Source organism: Halichoerus grypus, chromosome 3, assembly GCF_964656455.1.
Source record: "Halichoerus grypus chromosome 3, mHalGry1.hap1.1, whole genome shotgun sequence".
NCBI lineage: Eukaryota > Metazoa > Chordata > Mammalia > Carnivora > Phocidae > Halichoerus > Halichoerus grypus.
In genome coordinates, this window is record NC_135714.1 from 131,279,425 (window position 1) to 131,303,265 (window position 23,841).

The window sequence follows — 23,841 nt, forward strand, 5'->3', positions numbered from 1 at the left end:
AAGGCTTCCTGAGATGAGATGGAATGGAATAAAGTTAGCAAACGATGGGTCCCCTTAGGTCAAGGGGACAATTTGCCTCTTAAGAGTACCTGATCGTAACCACTAGGTTTCTGCCTTCCTCAAGAACCATCCCTTCTGAGCATTTCCTTCTAGGGAAGATGAGGCTAGGATCCCAGCCTCATCCCAGGATCCCAGCAAGGATGGTGGTGGTTGTTTGATGAAACACTTGGTTTTGTTGTCATGATTGGGGTGAAGCCCAAAATGGATGGATAGCAAATAGCTGTTACATGCACATTTTCATTAAGCATTCCCATTTCCAGCATGTCTGAGTGATCAGATCAGGTAATTCAAATAATTGAATATCGGTATCAAATTTACCATATTAAGGAAAGGTCTGGCATGTCCCTACAATGTGAATACACTATAATATCATTACTAGCATTTATTGAGCACCTGTACTAGATGCTTACTATATAGTATCTCATTCAATCTTCACAACCACCATGTGACCTGGTGTGTTGAATCTTCTCTGGACTAGAGACAGATGGACTTGACACTTCACTGTCCATTTTATGTAGAATGTGTTGAGATGTAACTCACATTTATAGACTTGCTTGGTTTTCATCTATACTCATTAAGAATAAAAACCAGGGTGAAGTAAGTCAAAAGCATGGTCAACATCTTATATATTTTAAAATAAGTGTAGATTTAGTCAATTTTAGGTGTATGTGTTTTAAGTTTATTTTTTTTTAAAGATTTTTATTTGAGAGAGAGAGAGCGCATGCACGGAAGGAGGAACAGAGGGAGAGAATCTTCAAGTAGACTCTACACTGAGCGCTGAGTCCAATGTGGGGCTTGATCTCATGACCCTGAGATCACCACCTGAGCCAAAACCAAGAGTCAGATGCTTAACTGAGCCACCCGGGTGTCCCTTTTTTCTTTTTTTAAAATATTTTTATTTATTTATTTTGGGAGAGAGAGAAGTTTATTTATTTAATTTTATAGTAATCTCTACACCCAGCGTGGGGCTCCAACTCAGAACCCCAAGATCAAGAGTCGTCTGCTCTTCCAGCTGAACCAGCCAGACACCCCTAGATGTGTGTTTTTTTAAAAAATTTAACTTATGTGCATCTAATTTAAAATTGATTAACTCTAGTAAGGTATCTCCTTAAGGCCTCTTCCATGCTTTAGTTTTGTGTATATAATTTGCATATTGTTAATTCATGTTTACAATAATTTTTTTTCAATTAACATTATCTCTACGTACTTCTCCACAACTTTGCCACTACAACTTGGATATTTCTCAGCCTGTCTGGGCTTCAGTTTCTCCTTCTATAAAATTAGGCAGTTGGGCTATTATTTAATAGCCAAAATTTTTCCAGCCCTAATATTCTGTGACAATTGCATATTTATTACCTACAGGCAAATAATGGAATAAATGACAAAGGAGTCTTCTTTGGAGAACAAGTTTACTTCAAAACATGGATGCTACTTAATGGGCCATAACTTTCCTGTTGTTCATGAGTCAGCATGAAAACTACCTCCAGAGGAGGCTAAGTAGGTCAGATTTATCTAAGAAGACAGCTGTGTAATCCCGTATCCCTCTCCAACCCCATGGTACTGCAGATACATGCTGCTGGCTTTTTGAACAACAGTCAAATAACATTACCCACTTTGGAAAGTCCACAAGACCACGACCTGAAAATCAAGCTGGCCCTTAAAAAATTTCAGGAGGAGAACAAAATAGAGCTCTTTTTACATATGGTCCCCAGCAATTTTCCTCTATCTTTTAAGGCACTTTCATGGATTCTGTGATACCAGCTAGTGTGGGCAAGACTTTTAGTAAAAAAAAAGTAAAATAGTTTAAAAATAAGAAAAAAAATTAGTAAAAAAGTTTCATACCGTGACTTTTTATTAAGCCTGTTTCATAAAACCTGTTAGGTCATCAAAGTTTGCTTGTTTTCCTTTCTAAGTCGTAAGAGGACTTAAAAATACATATTGTAAATAAATAGGCCAATGAGAGAACTTTCATTTAAAAACAAACTTTGAAGGTGCAGTTACTGTCTACTGGGGCTATGCAAATATTTTTTTGTCAGAAGAGGATCCCTTAACACAGTGGGAGAACCTTCAGAGCTGAAGGGGCAAATACAAACCTAGAGAAGTAAAACGAAGAAAAAAAGGGACACATTAGAATGGGACTGAAGATCCTTGCCATGGAAAGGAAGATGCCGGCAGGGAACACAGGGAAAAGGCAGGGAACAGAGTGAATACTGGAGGTGTTGAAGTTGGATAATGCAAAGTGACTTTTTCCTTGGGAGAGCGAGGATCCATGATTGATTTAGTCCTTCTTTGGCATCTGTCCTGCTATTTGACCACTGCTTTCCCATTGTCTAGACTGTAAGGCACCAGAAACAAATAAGAGGATCAATGTAAGCAGACAGGTGTGCCCCAGTCACCTCCCGGCTTTCTTCTACACTGCCCATATTCTCTGAATTTCATACAAACTACTCTGGAAGCAGCAAACTAGTTAAAAAAATCTTATGCCTGCCAATACTTCCAGGCTTTGCAAAGCGATTCCTGAATAACCCTTTGTGATATCGTTGGCAAAGGCATGATCTTAAACTTAAAAGAGATCTCAGGCATTAGACGTACTTTTTGGTTATAGGCATCAAATAGTGGGGCTAGAAAATCCATTCTCAAGTATTATGTATATTATCCACTTAATGTTAGAAACAGGCAACTGACCACGTCCTCGACCTCAACCATGTTTCAGAAGAGGCTGGCTGAACTTTGCAATATGAATCCTCCGGGGAGTATCTGCAGGGTCTTTGAAGCTATAAATGCCCTAGGAAGAGGCTTCCCCACCTGTCACAACCTGGACCGTCTCCACGGAAGCTGCCGGGCACGCCACCGCCACGCCTCGCTGAGGTCAGCCTCTCGGGGCTTGGGAGAGCTCTTTTTATTCTAAATTACAGACTTTGCAGCCACCGGATATCCTCGCTGCACAACTGGCAGTAGCCATGTGGCTGCACTAGCGTTTCCTGACAACCACTGCATTATTTCCACTAATATCCTGTCTGAGGCCTCTGGCCGGGCGACTCCACGCTCCCCCCCGCCTCCGGCGCCGCCCCTCTCGCTCGTGGGTAACAACCCGACTGTGCCCGCGTGCCCAAAGAAAGAGGAAACCATCCGAAAGTTCCTCAGATCGCACTTGGCGACAGTGGCCTGGGCGTCCCTCCCGACAGCTCTTCAGCGACCCCGTCACTGCCGCAGACAGTGCCCGGGGACGGCCGATTTGGGAAGGACGCGGCGGGGCGCTGAGGGGCGGGCCCGCAGCCGTGGGGTCCGCGCCCGGGCGGGGCGTCCTGGGCCGCCGCGGTCGCATTGTCCACGTTCCCCCGCGCCCCGCCGCGTTCCGTCCCTCCCTATCTGTGGCGCACACGCGCGCAGAGCGAGCGGCGCGCCCGGGGCCCGAGCTGCAGCAGCTGCGGTGGCGGCGGCAGGGGCGGGGCGGGGGCGGCGCGGGGCGGGGCGGGGCGGCGCGGGGGCGGGCCCGGGGCGAGGCAGCCCCGGCGCCAGCGAGCGAGCTGCGAGCGCGGCGAGCACCCGAGAGGAGCGTGAGCACCAGCATGGCGGGGCTCCGACGCCCGCAGCCAGGCTGCTACTGCCGCACCGCCGCGGCCGTGAACCTCCTGCTGGGCGTCTTCCAGGTCCTCCTGCCCTGCTGTCGCCCGGGAGGGGCTCAGGGACAAGGTCAGCCTTGCGCCGCTGTGCTCGCTCTCCCTCTCCACCCCGCCCCCCCTTCTCTTTCTTTTAGGGAACTGCTGAAATCTATAAGAGGGCGAGGGGAGGAAGGGGAAAGGGGCAGGAGGAGGAAGGAAAGCGGTTGCAATTCTCGGCTGGTAACATTTTCTGACCGCAGCGTCCCCTCCAGCGCCCCCCGCCCCCAGACAAACAGAAAGCTGGGCAGTCGCGGAGCTTGGGGACAGCGGCGCGGACCGCTAGCCGCACGCGCCCCGGAGCCTTTGTGCGCGGGCCCCGGGCGCCCCGGGCGCAGCCCCCGCTTTGTGTGGCGCGCGCTGGGGCCCCGCCGCGGCCCGGCTTCCTGCAGCTTTGTTCCTCGAGCCTGGCCGCCCGGGACCCATCCCGCAGACGCCCGCCCCAGATGCTGCGGGATGAGGAGCGCCGAGTGGCCGGCGGGGTGGCTTCCCCGTCTCCGTCCCCCTAGCACGGGAACCCCGGACCTTGCACGCTCCCCGCTCTCTGTCAGAGGGGCCGCCGACTTGCACCCCGTCCATTGTGTTCTTGTCCCCGGCCGGCTCCTCCGGTGGCCGCCGCTTTAAGAAGGAAAGGGTGACTTGTTTTGGTGAGGCGGGTGCATGGGGGCACGGGAGGGAAACAGGAAGCGTTTCTTTTCCGTGCATTAAAACGCGGTGTATTTCTTGGTGTTCGTGCAGCGATTGAGCCCTTGCCCAACGTGGTGGAGCTGTGGCAGGCAGAAGAAGGGGAACTCCTGCTGCCCACTCAGGTGAGGACGACCAGGTGACAGGGCGGGTGTGGGTGTGCGAGGGTGGAGCGGCCGGGAGGCCGTCGGCCCCCCCCCCCCCCCCCCCGCCAGCGGCACGGCGCTCGGGCCACTTTGCAAGGCAAATAAACGGTCGGCCCGAGCCTGAACACCTGGCAACGGTGGCCTTCCCAGCCTCCTCCCGCGCCATGTGACAGGGCGTGAGTCACGCCCGCCCCAAGTTCAGGAGGTGGGAGCCGAGGCCACCTCAGCAGGGCCGTGGCCAGCGGCAGCCTTGTGCAGGGGAAGGGCGGGCCCCTCGGCAGGGCTGTGGTCCTGGGTGCGCGAGGGACGTGTGCCCTGTTCCCTAAGTGAGCTGGAGCCGTGTGCCCGAGGACAACAGGGGGACTGATTTCAGAAGTGTTAGTGAGTGGCACTTGCCGTTAGCGTTAAGCAGCTTTGCAGTGAAGATGGGACTTTAAAAGATTGTAGTCTTGGATTTTTTCCAAGTGCCTTTAATTCGTGTTAGGTGCACCCTCTTAACAACTTGAATTTCAGGTTTTGGGGGTTCTCCCCCCCCATTTGATACAAGGATTGCATGTGGAAAAATAATTACTAGCATTTCATTGAGAATCTGTGGCATCATACAGGGTTTACTTAGGGCTGCGGTAGATACGGTGCTGCAAAGCGTTGTGTTAAGGTTTAACTTTTAACATTTGACTGCACATGTGCACTTTTAAATATAATATTGTTGACTGCTTTTCAGCAGCAGCAGTAGTGACCCCCAAATACTTTTTTTGGAGAGGGGAGAGTTGAATTATAAGGGAATATTCAGCTTGTGTGTGGTAATTTTTAAGATGTTCATTACTTCCCACATTGGTGGCAGCACTTAATTCTATGTTGTCTCTTGTGGCTCTTTGGAAAAACAGGATGTCTAGCTATAAGTTCCCGGCTGTGCAGTTTTACATTTGAGTTTCTCCCTCCTGTGTGAAGCAGTAGAGTGCTGGTTTTGAGATATTCAGAATACTCACTTTAACCAGGACTAATGAATAACGGCTTCAAGGCAGAGAGGTGATTTTCAGAGGAAAGTTTTCCTGGACCTTCCCTGAAGGCCAGCATGCTGAATGAGACCAGTTCTTTGAGAAAAAGCCTCATCGGGATGGAGAGCAAATAGTCTGTCCTTCTCTTAAAAGTGTACCCCAAATGGATTTTTTTTCCTGATTATAAATAACAGATGTGTATTGTGAAAGGTTTGGAAAATACAGAAAGATAAAAAGAACCACATAGAAATCGTTCATGACTCTACTGAGAGATCCACGTTTAAAATTTGACGTTTTTACTTTTTAAAAATATGGTTATATTTGTGTGTCAGAATTGTTCAAAAGCAGCATTAATAACATTCTGGGCTGGAGACTGACTTCTGGGTTGTGAAGGCTGTCCTGCGTGGACTTCTGTGTCCTGAGGGCTACGAGATGCCCAACAGTTAGAGCATCTCTGTCTCTACCCACTAGATGCCAGTGGCACTTTCTCCTCCCCTTCCCCCCAGTTGTGACAGCTAAAAATGTCCCCAGACATTGCCAGATGTCCCTGGGGAGGAAAATTGCCCCGGTTGAGAAGCACTGGTGTATATCTATATGTATTTGCATTTTTTACTCAATTGTGGCCTGTACTCCTTACTGGTTAGTGTTGGAAGCCAACCCAGACAGAAGGGAAAGGAAATTATAGACTCTTATTTGTTGCAGCATTAGCTGAAGATTTAGTCACTGTGCTCAGAGATGGAAATGTCAAGGCCTGTGATATGATTAATGATTTTATTTATAGGCTTAAAAGTTACTTTATAAAATTCTTAATTTGTGGTTTTGTTTATATGTAGAATACAGTTTGTTTTGGTAAAAAAAATGCACACAATTTAGAAGCTGTCTTTCTGGAACACTCACTATAGAAGCATTTATAACTAAGCTATTTTAATCAAAGCTATAATGAAAGTGAAACTGATATTCAAAATAATTTTCTAAATACTTCGTCTCTATCTATATGTGTATCTTTTAGACACTGTTTTACTCTGCAAGACCTGGGTGGGGCTGGGGATATATATGAATCTATCCATATCTATCTGTGTAAACTGCGGGTATATATGCATACGTATCTAAACTGAGTATATGCACATGCACATGTATGTGTATAAACTGCAGAGAGTTCTGAAGAAAGTTATTTTTAGAGAATTCTCTTCAAAGTATTTTGACTTTTTTTCCACAAAAAGCTCCCCCTGTGTGTCATGGAGTCGGCTGAAAAGAGAGTATTTATAGGTGTTTTTTAAATTTGAGGGTTTCTGCTTAATTAATTTGTAGGTTGGATTCCTTTCACTCAGGAAGACTCTGAGGCAGCTGCAGAAGCTAAGATTTGTCAGTGATAGGTGAACTGGGAGCACCAGAAGGTGTCGCATTAAAAAATCGAATATTAACATTTGTCACCGTGAAGTATTTATACAGTTATTTATTTTGGAAATGTTTTCTGGTGATTGGGTCTTCTTTTTTTTTTCTTTTTCTAATGGGTCTTTAAGTGATCAAGGACTAGAAAAATGCATCATTAGTAAAACCAAATACAATAATTGAATTTTTATAATCTTCCAGACCCTCTGGATAGGCTTCCAGGATTTGACTCCCGGTTCCATCCCTTTTCTCAGTTTCTTCATCCGCAAAATGGGGGTAATCCTCTGAGATCAGCAGTGCTTGAAGTATCTTGAACTTAGTAAGCACTTCATGTATGTTACCTATTATTTTGGTGTACTTCTCAGCTGACTACTAGATTTGGTCACTGGAGGGCATGGGACAGCTTTCCTGCTTTGAAGGGGTTGAACCAGTGCAGAGAACTCAGTACTATTATATGCTCTACAGTTGTATAGATATGTTTTGTTACTTACATTTTTTTGTTATGTGCTGTTTTACGTGGTAAGATACTTGGTGTGGGAGCAGAAAACACTCTTCCATGATGATAATGAGAAGGAAGAAAAAAAACCATGTGATTTTATTCTTAGATTTACAGAATTTTTCCTCTCTTCTGACTTGACTTCACCCATCCTTCAGTACAAAGTGGTGATGGTTGGGAACCAAACAAATGTTTTCATTAGCTTATTATCAAGAAGTGATGGAGTGTGTGCAAGATACTGCTCTGTGTACCTTCTCAATTCGCCTTGAGGGTGAAAACCCTTCTGTGATCCCCTTGACCTGCTCTGGCTCTCGGGGCCTTCCTGACCTCGTGTGTCACTCCAGTCAGTCCTCTGGGATGCTCTGGGATGCTCGCTCCAGCAGGCCGCACATGTATCTGCTGAATGGAAGTACAAATGCTATCGCCCTGCTGTTCCCAGAGACCCAGTGCGTCCAGACCTCTAACTCGGCAGTGGCACTGTTGTCATTTCTCTCTCTCTGAGTTTCTTGAGTGTCTGGACTTTTTTCTTTGCCTTGCCTGTGCTTTCTTGCCCTAACTGGGTTCCCCGTGAGAGAGTTTGGACTTCTAAGCTCGGTGGTCTCATTGTGGCCACACCGTTCTGCATACAGGAGGCCTTGAGTAGCTGGCCCACCAGTTCTTCCTGGGGGAGGAGAGGCAGCCCTCAGTGTCTTGTCCTGTTTACGAGGTTAGTTTCAAAGATGGCTGGCAGAGTGCCCAAAGTGTTGATTTCCTATTATTGTTTTCGGGTTTTGGGTTTTTTTTTTTGGTGTGAGATCTAGCAGCAAGAAGGGCAATTTAGAATTTGTTCTTCTAATCCATTCAGACTTTGCTGAGATGAGAAGCCTCCCTCCTAACACCCCGGGTTAGATTTGGGACACTGACATTGGTGCTGAGTAGGAGCAGCTGTTACTTGATGGAGAATCATGTTGGTCTGGTTTGAGGTGCTAGGCTTAGTGCTTTTCTGGCCATGTTTGTTCATCTAGCAGACACTTAGCATGGGCCTGACCCAGTTAGGCCCCTGGGATACAGTGATTATAAATAAGAAAGTCTCTGCTTTTAAAAATCTCGTGTCTTACCCCCTTAAGTCTGAGGGTATAGGTAACGGAAACTGGTAGAAAGTGAAACAGGAAATAGTACATTGAGTATCTGAATTCTTTATTGTCTCAGCTCCTGTGTTATTTAATAGCATCTTGCTCCTGTCAGTGAATCATTGACTGGTATTTGGAAATCTTTTTGTCATAGAGATTTATTTTTGGTTTAATCTACTTCCACTATCAACATAAAAAATAATACCTAACATGAGTTGAGTATTACTGGCATTGTTTAAGCACTTTATGAGTTATTATTACTCATGTTAATACACTTCAAACTGTGAAGTGTTATGACCTGACTTTACAGATGAGGAAACTGAGGCACAGAGTCATTAAATAATCCGCCCAAGGCTGAAGGAATGTGGCACTGGTATGACTTGAACCCAGGAGGCGTTGAGCTTCAAAGCCCATGCTCTTGGCCACTACGTCACTGTATGTGTTTTAGCAGTCTCACCAGGGAAGTATTGTGGTGGTAAAGTTCCCGGGTCTGAGGGAGATACCTTCATGTTCTGTTTTGAGTTAGAAAAATTTGCTTCATGACGTTTTTAAAAATGGTCATATCCACTAGTATTTTTGAAATTTTTGCTTAAATTTTTTTTTATTGAGGCATAATTGACGTATAACATTATATTACTTTCAGGTGTACAACCTAACAGTAAGTCTAGTTTCCATCTATCATCATACATAGTTACAAAAAATTTTTTTTGGCTTATGATAAGAACTTTTAAGATTTACTCTCAGCAACTTTCAAATTTGCAGTACAGTATTACTCACTGGTCGCATGCTGTACATTATGTCCCCAGGACTTATGTACTTATTTTATAACTGGAAGTTCGTACCTTTTGATCAGCTTCACCCATTTTGCCTCCCCACCCCCCTTGGCTCCCCAGTAGTCACCAGTCTATTCTCTGTATCTTTGAACTTGGTATTTGTTTTTAAAGTATTTTATTTATTTATTTATTTTAGAGCGCGAGCAGGGGGAGGGGCGGAGGGAGAGAGAGAGAATCTGAAGCAGTCCATGCTAGCACCAGGGCTCGATCCCACGACCTGGGATCATGACCTGAGCTGAAACCAAGAGTCAGAAGCTCAACTGATTGAGCCACCCAGGCGCCCCTGCTTTTGTTTTTGTTTTTTAAATTCTGTATTTGAGAGCGGCCATAGGTATTTGTCTTTCTCTGTTTGACTTATTTCACTTAGCATAATGCCCTAAGGGTTCATCCATGTTGTTGCAAACAGTGAGATTTCATTTTTTTATGGCTGAATAGTATTTCATTATATATATATATATACGCACACATATATATGCACATACATACATAACCACGTCCTTATCCATTCATCTTTCAATGGACACTTAGGTTGTTTACATATCTTGGCTGTTGTAAATAATGCTGCTATGGGGGTGCAGATATTTTTTTGAATTCGTGTTTTTGGTTTCTTCAGATAAATACCCAGAAGTGGAATTGTTAGATCAATTTTTAACTTTTTGAGGAACCTCCATACTGTTTTCCAGAGTGGCCGCACCAGTTTGCATTCCCACCAACAGTGGACGAGGGTTCCTTTTTCTCCACATCCTCGCCAACACTTGTTTTATTTCTTTTCTTTTTGATATTAGCCATTTTAACAGGTGTGAGAAACAGCTAGACTGTCCTTGGCTCTGCAGACATTTATTGAGCGTGTACTGTGGGCCAAGCACTGGTCTAGGTGCTGTGGATGTCAGGTCCAACAAAAGCCAAAACCACTGCCCTGATGGAGCTTGCAGTCTAATGGAGGCATATAGATGGTAAATAAGAAGTAGAACACATTGTAAGTTCTTTAGTCTGTTAGAAAGGCATCGGTGCTATATGGTGGCAGACCAGAGGAAGATTCAGGTGGTGGGAGCTGGAGTTTTAAGTTAACAAGTTGAAGTTAACAAGCTGGAGTTTTAAGTTAACAAGTTGAAGGCCCTTTGAGAAGGCCTCTATTTGACATTTGAGCCAACCCTCGAAAGCCATGGGAGATTTAGAATAGCTAGTGCAAGGGCCCTGAGGCACTGCCAAGGGGGTGGGGTAGGGAAATTACAGGATTTGGCTCCCGCCCTTTGAGAGCCGGGTGGTGTCGGGGAGATAAGGCTGGTAATACCCTGAGATAACATTCAAGTGCTGAAATGTAGGAATTGAGAGGAGAGAGGAGGAACACTGTGTATTGGCAGAGTCTGTTAAGGCTTAGGACTGGGAGGGCCGCTTAGAGACCCGCATTAGCAAGGGTGTGAATGGGACCTCCTCTAGATCCTTATTTGAGTGACAGTGTTTTTAAGCTGATGTTTTAAATGGGGGTCCAGAGCTCCTGATGAAGTGTGGCTGTAGAGATTGGAATGGGTATGTCAAGGGCATTTGACAGTTGCCCAGTTCCAGGTTAAGGAGCTTAGAGTACATCTGAGTAGCAGTTAGGGATGGTGGTAGGCTCTTGAGCAGAGATTAATAGGACATTGGATGCCGGGTCCATACCAAGTGGGTGGTAAGTCGTGACTGATGTTGCAGAAAATTGGTCTTGCAGAGACACAAGGGGTGGATTGGAGGCAGCAGTCTTAAACAGAGCGAAAAGCCTTCTCTGTGCCGGTAATGGAGGCCTGGGGTACTGATGGTATGGGCTGCTTTGCTGGCAGAAGGGATGGAAAAGAAAGCACAGGTCTGTACCATAGGTCAGTTGAGTGAGTGGGTCATTATGGCTGGAGGTGAAGGAAGGAGAGCAGTACAAAATGATCGTAAGGTTTGGCCATGGGTCAAGGAGCGTGATGGTATCCTTGACAGAGGGAGGCTGGTTAGAACAGAAACCACTTGGCAGGGGCCCCTGATGTTGATAAGTCAGCGTTGGGGGAGACACAATGCATATGTGCTGGAGGCATTTGCCGGTAGGGCTGGAGCTGTAAGTGAAGTCATCCTACGGGTATCGTGGAGTACCTGCCCTGTGCTGGCCACGGCGTGGCGCCGGACTCACCAAAGCTGCAGGAGTCTTGCTCTCAGGAGAGGTAGGCATTCCCTGAGTATCTACACGTGTGATTGAGTGAGGAGTTGGGGCTGGCCGTAGGGATTTGAGCCCCACGGTGATAAGCATGGGTCAACATTCTGAGGGAATTGGTGTAGGGAGTCTGGGCCCAGGAGGACTGGCAGTGACAAGGAGGAAGACGGGGTGCAGAGAGGCAGTTAAGTGCCGAGAGCAAGGGTTAGAGAGAAGCCGGAGGACCAGGGAGGCTCGGTATTCCTGAACCCAACAGTGGCGAGCTTCGGGAAAGAATGGTCAAGATTGTGTCTGTCAGGCAAATACATGTAGTATTTAATCGGATCTGCCCTTTTGTTTCTATTTCAAGTGACTTTTCTTTTTACCCTCCTGGTACATGACACGTGGTCAGATTTTGGCCTGGTAAGTCTGGGAGAGGATTTTGGAAATGCTTTTGAGTGTGATGTTTATGCCATTTATAAAATTGGTCAGCCTTTTTATGTTAATGTCACAGTATATCAGGTATCCATGTAGGGGATTCTGAGCTAATCAATCCATTTTCTATATTATCATTAAACTTTATTTTGTGTGATTAAAGTTAAATGTTAAAAAAAGGCACTTGGAGAGAAGAGATGTCAGACTAGTTTTGAGATTATGTTTAGGTCATGGCTTTAAGCAGGGAGAATCTTTTTTTTTTTTTTTTTTAAAGATTTTATTTATTTATTTGACAGAGAAAGACATAGCGAGAACAGGAACACAAGCAGGGGGGCGTGGGAGAGGGAGAAGCAGGCTTCCCGCGGAGCAGGGAGCCCGATGTGGGACTTGATCCCAGGACCCTGGGATCATGACCTGAGCTGAAGGCAGACGCTTAACGACTGAGCCACCCAGGCGCCCAAGCAGGGAGAATCTTGACTTACACTATCTAAGGGATCACTTGGCAATTTATGGTTTTTAGGAGAGTCATTCTTTCAATAAATATTCACTGAATGCCTGCTGTGTATCAGGCACTATTTTATTATTTTTATTTTTTATTTTTTTAAAGATTTTATTTATTTATTGAGAGAGAATGTGAAAGGGGGGAGAAGCGGAGGGGGAAAGAGAGAGAAAATCTCAAGCAGACTCCATGCTGAGCAGGGAGCCTGATGTGGGACTGGATCTCACGACCCTGAGATCACTACCTGAGCCGAAATCAAGAGCCGGACGCTTGACCGGCTGAGCCACCCAGGTGCTCGCAGGCACTAATTTTAGACATCCGTTACAAGTTCATCATCCGTGTGAAATTTAAGAACTATTTCTTTTGTAGATTTTGTGTTCTTTTGAAATAACTGTTAAATCATGTTTTTTGTTTTTTGTTTTTTTTTTTATCAATAGGGTGATTCCGAAGAGAATATGGAGGAGCATTCTCAAGAACAGAGGTAAGAAAAACAACAGGAGCAAATACCTGCATGCTGAACATTGCTGCCCACTTTGGATGCTATCTGAAGTCTTGGTATATGTACGTTTATGTTTACGTGTTTAATAGATCAGTGATATACCTTGCTCTTTGGCGTTGGGGTATCTGTACTCTCTAATAATTAAAATGTCTTTGTTTTAAAATAAGGTTGTACAGAAAGCTGTTAGAAATATCTCCCCCTCCCCCATCCTCAACTATGCCTTTTCCACGGCACACTTATGCTGTTCCTCTTGTTCACAAATAGCTGTTGAGCATCAGGCACAGTGCTGGGTGCTGGGCATAAAATATTGAACCAAACCTGTGTTGCATGTAGTGGTGGAGTCAGACATTACTGTAAATAAAACAAAATGGCTGTGATTATAACTATCAACAATGAGATTGCTGTGGTATAGAATAGTGAGGAAGATGGGGTGGTCAGGCAGGGCCCCTCTTAGCAAGTGACATTTGAGTCTGGAGGATGTGGAGGAATAGCCACACAGCAAACAGAGGGAGAGTGCTCTGGGCAGAGGGAGTGGCTGGTGCAAAGGCCCTGAGGCGGGAAGCACTGGCAACATCCCAGGAACGTGGAGAAGGCCAGTGTGGTTTGTGGGATCGTGAGGTAAGGTAGGACCTTAGAAACCACAGCAAGGAGGTTGGGTTTTATTTTTTTAAGGGTGATATGATTTGTTACAGGATTTAAAGCAGGGGCTAACAAATCGAAAGGTGTAAACTACATTTTTAAGAGAATACTTTTGGGGTGCCTGGGGGGCACAGTCGGTTAAGTGTCTGCCTTCAGCTTGGGTCATGTTTCCAGGGTCCTGAGATTGAGTCCCACATCGGGCTCCTTGCTTAGCAGGGAGCCTGCTTCTCCCTCTCCCTCTGTCCCTCCCCCTGCTTGTGCTCTCTCTCTGTCTCTCTCTCTCTCTCTCAAATGGATAAATAAAATCCTTAAAAAAAAAAAAAAAAAGGATACTTTGGTCATGGGGCAGTCTCCATCACTCGTCAACCTGGGATGTCTGGTCCCTTGGAGGTACACGGAGACTCTAAGTGGTACCTGGGCACAGGGATAACTTTCAGAGAATCAGCTTTTATTTATTTGTTTGTTTGTTTTAAAGATTTTATTTATTTATTTGCAAGAGAGCACAGCAGGGGGAGCGGCAGGCGAGGGAGAGGGAGAAGCAGGCTTCCCACTGAGCAGGGAGCCCGATGCGGGGCTTGATCCCAGGACCCTGGGATCATGACCTGAGCCGAAGGCAGACGCTTAACCGACTGAGCCACCCAGGCGTCCCGAGAATCAGCTTTTAGATCCCACTGTCCATATAGTCTCCTGCAACAGATCTGTCTGAGGTTGCAAGTTATCCTTTTCCACTTCTTCTTTTGTAATCTCTCTTTTCCACTTTATAGAAGAAAGGCATACTTCTTACCCTGCCCCCATCTTACTATGTGCTCCATCTTGGGCAAACAGAGGTTTGATTTGAAATACTGGCATTGGTCAGGAGAAGCGATTAACTCTGATTGGTTAACAAATTCTTTTGTAACGCTGGTGGTTTTCAAATCTTTCCACAAAATTGAAGGGCACAATCAAATTGGCAGTTGATAGATCATCAAAAGTCATTTTCAGTGATAGATCACTATGCTTTTTGGATAAACAGTGAGGGAGTTTAGAGAATATAGGGACGGTACTGTAACAATGCTCCTTCCATTCACATCCGTTGTTGTGAACAAGCTTTTTCAGTGCTTACATTTAAAAAAAAAAGTGGACAAGAAAAATAATAGTTACATGAATCAATGATGTGGGGCAAGACACTTTCATCCATTTCGTTAAAGAATGCATTTTCAGTAAATTTGTCTCCTTAAGTTTAATCACCTATCAAAATTTATGAAATTTGTTGATCAGTTGTATACTAATGAAAATTATAATGATAACTCAATTCAGAAGAAAAAAATATTTAACACTTAAACCCTGTGGTCACAGGAAATTTTTTTAAAAGCCTAACATTTCGGTTGAAACCCATAGTTTTGTTGCAAAAGGCTTTGAACATAATGATGTATGTATTAGGTTAAAATCCTTGGAGGGAATATCCAGCGATACAAGAACGCCTATTGGTATGTTTAAAAAAACGGATGACGATCAGGCACCTGGCAGGCTCAGGTGGTACAGCATGCGATTCTTGAGCTTGGGGTCATGAGTCGGAACCCTATGTTGGGTGTAGAGATTACTTAAAAAAATGAACGATGGCAGATTTCGTTGCAGTAGTATTTAGATTCCATTGAATATATTTTAAAAAGTGATTGTGAGTTTTATTTAAAAATGCCATCATTTATAATATGCCAGAAATTATATTCTTTGCAGCCATTTAAATTCATAGTATAAAATTTTAAATGTGGGATAAATATATGAGGCAGAGTTCAGAGTTTGTCACAGTCCTCTGTTGGAGTGTATGGGAGGGAGCAAGATGAGGTGAGGATTGCTGGTGGTGGTTCAGACGAGGCTGGTGGGAGTGGGGATGAAGGGACAGGGGATGGGAAGTTCTGCGATGAATTTTGGGGGTGGAGCAGATTCATTAGTTGCTGAATCAGGGGAAGAGAAGTCAGTCATGGAGGGCTTCTAGAAATTTGGCTTGAGCATCTGAAGGATGACAACTGAGATGGGAAAGGAAGCAAGGGAGGGAAATCAGGAACTCTGGTTGGTTGTCTCATAGGAATGTCAGACTTGATATGACTCGTCCCTGTGGCCATGGCGCTGTGAGCCCCGCCAAGAGGCCTCCAGGGCTGGGTGTGTCCAGCCTGTCGACAGCCTTGATGCTCACCTTAGCCTTTGTTCTCTTCTGTAGATTGCTGCGTTCTCTCCTTTCTCATCAGTCAGAACTAGTTTCTTTTCCTCTGTTTTCTGTCAGACTTAAAGGTATTAGTAGATTTTATCCCCATGGGTCTTTTGACCTAGTGTCAGATTGTTAGTGAAGGTGTGTGGGGAGGCAGAATGGCAGCCGTGATTTAGCACAGTGGCTTTCAAACTTCTTAACAGTGACTCATGGTAAGGGAGACATTTTATATCATGCTTGCCTACCTGCCCATAGACATATATGTGGATGTATGAATATGTATGCATGCTTTATTTATTTATAAAACGGTGCTGACCTGTACTACCTGTGACACACTCTTTTCTATTTCATTTTTTTATTGTAAAATATACGTAACATTTGTCATTTAAACCATTTTTAAACGTACAGTTCTGTGGCATTGAATACATCCACATTGCTGTGCAGCCAGTCCCTACTATCCATCCACAGAACTTTCCTAGTTCATCTTATTTTATTAAAAAAAAAAAATGCTGCTTGCCACTACTGGATTGATACTTAAATTTCTTAATCATGATTCCCATTTTGATCAGCGCTGATTTATATATTTTAATCTTCTCAATATTAAATATTCCAGTATTTTGCTGTTACATTATCCCTAGTTGTTTTCCTTTTAACTTGGTGTCCAGGCCTCTTCCTCTTTGTTTCTTCTGGCATTTTTTTTTCCCCCTTGGGATTTGTTCCTTATGTGTAAAGACTAGATCATGACACGGGTTGGATGGTGCTATTAGAGAATTTTCTTTGTGTCCATTTCCTGAAAATGTAGGTTCTGGAGCTCTTTCCAAGAATTCTCTCTGTAAGTGTAATGTCCTGTGATAGGTAAATGAAGCACCTAAGTACTTAGTATTCATTCACCTTTACTGCACCGTTGGGAATTTTTTTAAATGAAAATTTTAATAACTCCAGAGCTCATATAACGTCTTGCTACAGTTAAAGTAGACCTTTTGTTTCAGAATATGTTTAGATTTACAGAAAAGCTGTAAAGATGGTACAGAGAGTTCTCATAGAGCCCGCACGCACTTTCCCCAACTGTTAACATCTTCCATTATGCTGGCACATCTGTTACAACTAAGAAACCAACATTGGTTCGTTACCATGAACTAAACTCCACACTATCTGAACTTCACTTGTTTTTCCCTGATGTCATTTTTCTGTCCAGGATCCCATCCAGGATACCACATTACTTTTAGTTCTCATGTCTCCTTAGGACCCATTTGGTTGTGACAGTTTGTCGAGTTGTTTGTGAAATCTTAACTGTTTGGAGGAGTAACGCTCAGGTATTTTGTAAAATGTCCCTTTGGGGCTGCCTGATGTTTTTCCTCCTGGTCAGATTGGGGTTACGGGTTCTTGGGGAGGAAGACCACAGCTCTAAATTGGTATTCTCATCACATATCAAGGATATCTGCTGTCAACATGGCTTATCACTTTGATATTGACCTTGATCACCTGGCTTTTTCACCTCTGTCAGTGCTACACTCTTTGGAGGCAAGTCATTAAATGGAACTAAGCTCCACCTACACAGATTGTTTGGAATTCTTCTGTATGGGAGATTTGTTTATTTTCCCTCATTTATTTATTCAGTCATTTATTTATATCAGTCTGGACGTACAGATATTTATTTTATGCTTTGGACTATAATCTGATATTAGATTTGCCCTGCTAGTTTAATGTCCTTTACCCTAAATCTTACCTGTGAAGTTATTACTACCTCTTTACACGTTTTTAAACATTTTTGTGATTTTCATTTTAATTACTACCCCACAATGCCAACTTTCCTTGAAAAATAGGACTTGAAGTCAGTAGAGCCAGTGCTTAGGAATTCTACACCACGAGTGCCTCGTCTCTGAGAGCACCCATCTGGAGGAGCACTTTGGGACTCCAGATTGATATGACCATAAAATAGAGTTTCAGGATGTCCCAGGAAGAGTGTGTGGCACTGACATCTATCCCTGGTGAGAATCTAGACCTGAAGAGGGCTCTGTGTCTCAGTCTGCACACTGCCCAGGGCGGGGCCCGGAAGCAGACCACCATTGATCCTGGGGTGGAGGGTTCTGGAGTCGCCAGCCTATGATCTCAAACACAGTTTGGGAAAGCTTTCAGGGAAATTGGCCTTGCTGAAGATTTTGTTTGTATTAACTTGACTTAATCTTCTATGAATGCTATGTAATTGTATTTGGTTGAAAGCCAGGAAAGCAATATTTGAAAGACTTTCTCCCCTCTTGCGTCTGCGTCCCCGTTTTTCTCCCGGGGGTTCTCAAATATCAGCAGTAATCTGTTCCTTCACTGAGAGTGAGAGATTGCATTTGGGACTCAGCGATGAGAACCAGTGAGAGCGGACTTCAGCTCTTGCTGGAATTGAATGCTCTCTGGGAAGCTCGTCTGGCTCTCTGTACATTGCTCCCATAAGCCTTGCTGGCGTACATTTGTTAGAATGGGAGAAGTGTGAGCAATGGCCAAGTGAACAGTGTAGTACATCAGCGTTTAAAAATGGTTATATAAAAGTCGTAAATACCCACTGGCCAGGTACAGTGTCGGTGGGAGTTGTCATTGTGTTGTGTGTTTTTTTTTTAATGTGCTTTTATATGATCAGTTAACAGCAGCAAACTGTGTTCTCCTGAATCCGTTTACATCAGTTAAAGGCCAGTCCTAAGAGTCAGAACATGAAGAAAGTCTTGTTAACCTTTCAGCAACATACTGAAAGAGATAATTGCAGACAAAAATGACTTAATCGCTAGGGGAAACTTCCTTTGGCAGTGAAGGGGATTTCAGAGCCCGCACAGGGAATGGAACTGCTTTTCACTTTTCTTTGTTCTCCTTTAGAAGTTGAAAGCTGTTTTTTTCAGGACAACCCCCAAGTTCCTCACCTGTTGACAGGATCTTAGCTTTTTAACCTGAGCGTGCCTCCCCAGGGTTCCCTTGTGGACATTGTTCTCTTCCCATCTGCCATTTCCCCGAGGTGATCTCACCTGTTCTCTTGGGTCTTTATCTGTATAGAAAGAACTTGAACTTAGATTGTACCTTCTAGCCAGGGGTCTCACCTGTCCAGTTGCCCACAGAGAGCTCCTTTTAGCTTTCGGGTGCTGCTAACTTACTGAGCTCTCGGGCTCAGTTCCTTCTCAGCCCTCCCCAGCTGCTGCCCCATGCATTCATTTGTACAAGCCAGAAACCAGGATGCCCCCCCTGGATTCCTTCCTACTCCCCACCCTAGCAGATGACCAGCTGTGGCTGGATCTTCTTCCGATGGTCTGCCACCTCCATTTTGTAGCCACCCGAGCCTGTTCTCCACCTTTCTCCCTGAGTAATGTATCTCAGTAATACCTCCTTTCCTGTCATTCCTCCTACACACAACTTTGCCTTCGTGAGGAAGTGCAGACCTCCGAGCATGGCCTAGAAGGCCTTTTGTGATCTATGCCCTGCTCACTTCTTCAGCCTTCCTGCCCCTGCTTCTCCCTTCCCCTCTTTCACCTAGGCTCATACTCTCTCTCTTCTCTTCTCTGGCTAAACCCCTTACCTGACCAACTCCGTAGAGCACCATGGCACCTCTAATACAGGGCATATCTCTGTGTAAAATCGCCTGTCTCAGGATTGTCCTGAGTCTCATTCGACTGGTTCCTTAGCACCCAACCCAGTACCTAACACCTAGGTGAAGAACTGCTCAATGAAGGGATGCAAGCTCCCAATATAAATTTAAGTCTTTTAAGTTGATAACTTGTAATGTTTCACATGTTCTTCATATCCAAGCCCACAAACCATATTTGCCATTGAAATCAAAGCAGTGGTATTGGTATCAGAGGTTGTGGTTTTTAAATTAGGTCATTGCAGTTGGTGTGTTTTTAAAGAGAATGGGTTATTAGTTCTATCAGTGTGTGCCCCGTGGTACCTTCTACAGAGTCATGTGGGCCCTGGGAGGGTTGCAGAATGAATGCATTCAGTCATGGTCTTCATGGCCATAACAGTCTAAAGTAAATTTTCTTTGACTGTAATAGATGTGCTAATTTAGATATTCTTAGAATACAAGCTTTTCAGCAGGGTTCTTGGTATATATTAAAATTGTTTTCAAGTCACAAAGACCTTTTTGTTTTTTTTAAGATTGTGAAATTTTTAGCAAAGCTTTTGAGACTTATTTATATAACTATTTAGCCCTCAATTGGAATTAATTAGAAAAATAGTATAATAGGATCAGTATCCTAATTCTGATTTTTGTTGAAATTATTACTTCCCCTAGGTTTATTTTTTTTAGACTTTGGAGTGATTAGGCTTGTGCTAATTTATATCTTTATATTGAAAAAGATATTTGAACCAATTTTAATAATTCCAGGTATATTTTGAAGGGTTAATCTAGATTAAAAATAAGCAAAACATTTCATTAATGTTCATAGTCCCGTAACAATAGAAGTAGAATTGAAGTCTGGAGAGCCTGGGTATGGTCCCTAAACGTGGCATATCCAGTGCCAGAAACTTGGTGTTCATTACCTTAGACTAGGGTTGCCTTTAGGAGAAGTGTCTTAATTCAGCACTTGAAGTCTGACTCTCAGCTGGCTTCACAAGTGTCTGAGCTACTCATCACAAATATTTCACAGTCAGGTATCTGGAGTCTTCAGTCAGGTGTGCATCCTGAAGTAAGAGCTAGGCAGATTCAACAGCCCAGGAAGACTTGCCCATGGAAATGACAACGTGGTTATTAAAAAGTATATAAAAGATTTGTAAGGAGCTTATTTCAGACCAGAGTGAAGTTACACTGTGAGCAAGAGAGAGACTTGGGTGTTTTGCCATTGGGAACCTAACTTCTATCTTCAAGAAAGCTTATCACTATATGGTTAGAGATGAGCTGACATTGTGGTTGTCTTGGGCTTCTTTTATGCAGGGAGAATTATGCTTTGGGTTGCTCTTTACTCGTCATGGTGGGCTGATGAGAAATAAAAGTACTTTTCAGATGGATCCCAATATATTGGCAGCAGTATCAGTCGATTCTGTGGAGGCATTCTGGATGTGTTGTGACCCCAAACTTCATATTGTTTAAGAGGGTGACAACAGAGCTTGGGATTTCAAGGTTCAGAGGAGAAATATAATTTCCCAAGGCAGTATTCTCTGTCTAGGAACATAAGTATGAAAATAATAGGGTCTCCCGGGAGCTTGTTACTCTAGTTTTAAATGAATTGTCATCAAATTATTCTTTTGTTGTTGCAGTCTTCCACATATGAAACATGCCTCTAGAATAATAGTGACTCCCACCCCCACCCCAGGAAATGTAACAAAAGAATGGTGCCACTTCACGAATAATTAACTAGGGTCGTCTAGACAGTAGTTCACAGATGTAGTGAAAGATGGTTTTGGAACCATTGCTTTTGAATTGCCTTTGCAGACTCATTTATGAAGGATACAGGGAAAGTCTTGTTTGTTTATTGTGGCCCTTTCCCAGTCCCCCCCTCCCCAAGTAGTGGGGATGTAGTTTTAAAAAGTCTGCTATGAACATGAAAATTCTTTGAAATTAAAAAAAACCCACATTTTTAATTTATTGAGAATTTTAAGTCACTTTAAAATTACTCATGGTTGTTCCCTTTTTTTCCTCCAAAAATCTTTTAGTAAAACGTACGTTTTGGGAAGATTGTCTTTTTACCTCATGGCATTATTTTCTCTTCTACACACATACACATCCCAGTTGGAGAAACATGGTTTTCGTGCCATACATGCTTTTTCCCTCATGGCCAATTCCTGTTGTGTTTACCCAGTTTTTCAGATATTTCAGTCAGAAGACATGGCTCTGGAAGGCATGTGGCTCTTGGGCTAAAACTAAACATTATCTATTAATAAACTATTGGGACTACACCAAACTAAAAAGCTTCTGCACAGTAAAGGAAACCATGACCAAAACAAAAAGGCAATCTATGGGATGGGAGGGGATATTTGCAAATGACATATCTGATAAAGGGTTAGTATCCAAAATATATAAAGAACTTACACAACTCAGTACCCCCAAAATGAATAATCCAATCAAAAAATCGGCAGCAGACATGAATAGACATTTTTCCATACAGATGGCCAAGAGGTACATGAAAGATGCTCTACATCACTTATCAGGAAAATGCAAATCAAAACCACAATAAGATCCACCTCACACTTGTCAGAATGGCTAAAATCAAAAACACAAGAAACAACAAGTGTTGGTGAAGATGTGGAGAAAAAGGAACCCTCGTGCACTGTTGATGGGAATGCAAACTGGTACAGTTACTGTGGAAAAGAATATGAAGGTTCCTCAAAAAATTAAAATTAGAAATACCGTATGATTCAGTAATTCCAGTACTGGATTTTTACCCAAGAAAATGAAAACACTAATTTGAAAAGATATATCCACCCCTATGTTTGTTGCAGTGTTATTTACAATAGCCAGGATATGGAAGTAACCCAAGTGTTCCATTAATAGATGAATGAATAAAGAGGTCATATATATATATACACATATATAAAATGGAATATTTTTCAGCCATAAATAAGAATGAAATCTTCCCATATGTGACAACATGGAAGGACCTAGAAGGTATTATGCTAAGTGAAATAATTGAGATAGAGAAAGACGAATACATTATGATCTCTCTTATATGTGGAATCTAAAACACAAAAGTGAATAATGAGAAAACTAGACTCTTAATTACAGAGAACAAACTGGTGGTTGCCAGAGGGGTGTGGGATGGGGGATAGGTAAAATAGGTGAATGGGATTAAGAGGTACAAACTTCCAGTTACAAAATAAGTCATGGAGATGAAAAGTATAGCACAGGGAATATAGTCAATAATATTGTAATACTATTATATGTTGACAGATGGGGACTATACTTATTTCGGTGGACAATGAGTAACATAGAGAATTGTACAACTGTGTTGTACACCTGAAACTAATATAACATATGTCAACTATACTTCGGTAATTTTTTTAAACATCAGAAAAACTTCACCGCCCCACCCCAAAAAACCCTAAACTTCTTCTGTAGGAAAGATGATTTGCCACCTGTGAAATGTCCAGAGAAACCCACTGCTGCATTTGAAGGTAGTTCCCAGAGAACAGCTTCAGTAGAAACACAGACATTGTGTGTGGCCTCTCATGTTGACCTTTGTGCAGATGTACATAGTAGATAATTCATGTTGATGTTATGCCTTGTACATCGTTAAGTTTTCAGGTTGTACTTGTGGCTGTTGGTTCCTTTAGCTGCCACTAAATTATTGATAATAAGTGAAGTCTAGTTTGAATAACAATCCATTGTCCCAATTAATAGTTACGGCAGTTGTATGTAGTATGAAGCTTTGGTGAAGTAATTCCTCTGGGATCATGATTGATCTATAGCTCTTAAAAGCAGGCTTTGCTAATTCAGTTAATCCATTAAAAATTGGATTTAAGTAATTGCCCTTGTATTATACTTTATAGTTCACAAAGTACTTTTACATGCATTGTCCTTAGTTAACTAGGAATTCCCATTTTATAGACGAGGAAACAGGTTCAAAAAAGCAAAACAGTTTAAGATTACAGAGCTATGAAGTGGCAGAACAGGTACATAATCTGAGGTGTCCTCTCTCTAGATACACTGGTTTACTTTCATCTAAAGTGATACGGGGGGTGCCTGGGTGGCTCAGTCAGTTAAGCGTCTGCTTTCAGCTCCCTCTCCCCGCCACTTGGGGGTGGGGATCCTGCTTGTCCCTCTCCCTCTGCCCCTCCCCCATGCCCGCCCCCCCTTGTGTGCTCTCTAAAATAAATAATAAATAAAATATTTAAAAAAATAAAATAAAGTGATACAGGTTGGAACATGATTTTCCCAATTAGTCTGCTCTCTGTAGAAGGAGACCAAATCTAAGATTGATAGGTGGAAGCAACTGAATTCTTTAGTAAGCCCTGATATTATATGGTTCCTAGCAAACCGCTGAAAAAAAAAATGAGTATGCTTCTTGTAAGAGAGACCCAGAGTTGGGACTGAGTACAGTAACACTTTACTGTGTGTTAGAGAGCTTCTTTCATTTTCTATTCTTTTTTTTTTTTTTAAGAATTACT

The 23,841-nt window shown here is 43.3% G+C and overlaps 1 protein-coding gene across 2 annotated transcripts in view; it reads left to right on the forward strand.

The window, feature by feature from the left end:
* Positions 1–3,584: 3,584 nt before the first annotated feature.
* The window catches only part of TMEM131L (transmembrane 131 like), a 160,320-nt gene continuing 140,063 nt past the window's right edge, over positions 3,585–23,841 (forward strand). Inside the window, exons 1-3 of one of the 2 annotated variants that reach the window (XM_078069327.1) lie at positions 3,585–3,753; positions 4,458–4,528; positions 12,889–12,932. In XM_078069327.1, the coding sequence (XP_077925453.1) occupies positions 3,630–3,753; positions 4,458–4,528; positions 12,889–12,932 (239 nt within the window). In that variant the 5' untranslated portion in view covers positions 3,585–3,629. The other variant, XM_078069328.1, reaches the window with a different exon arrangement.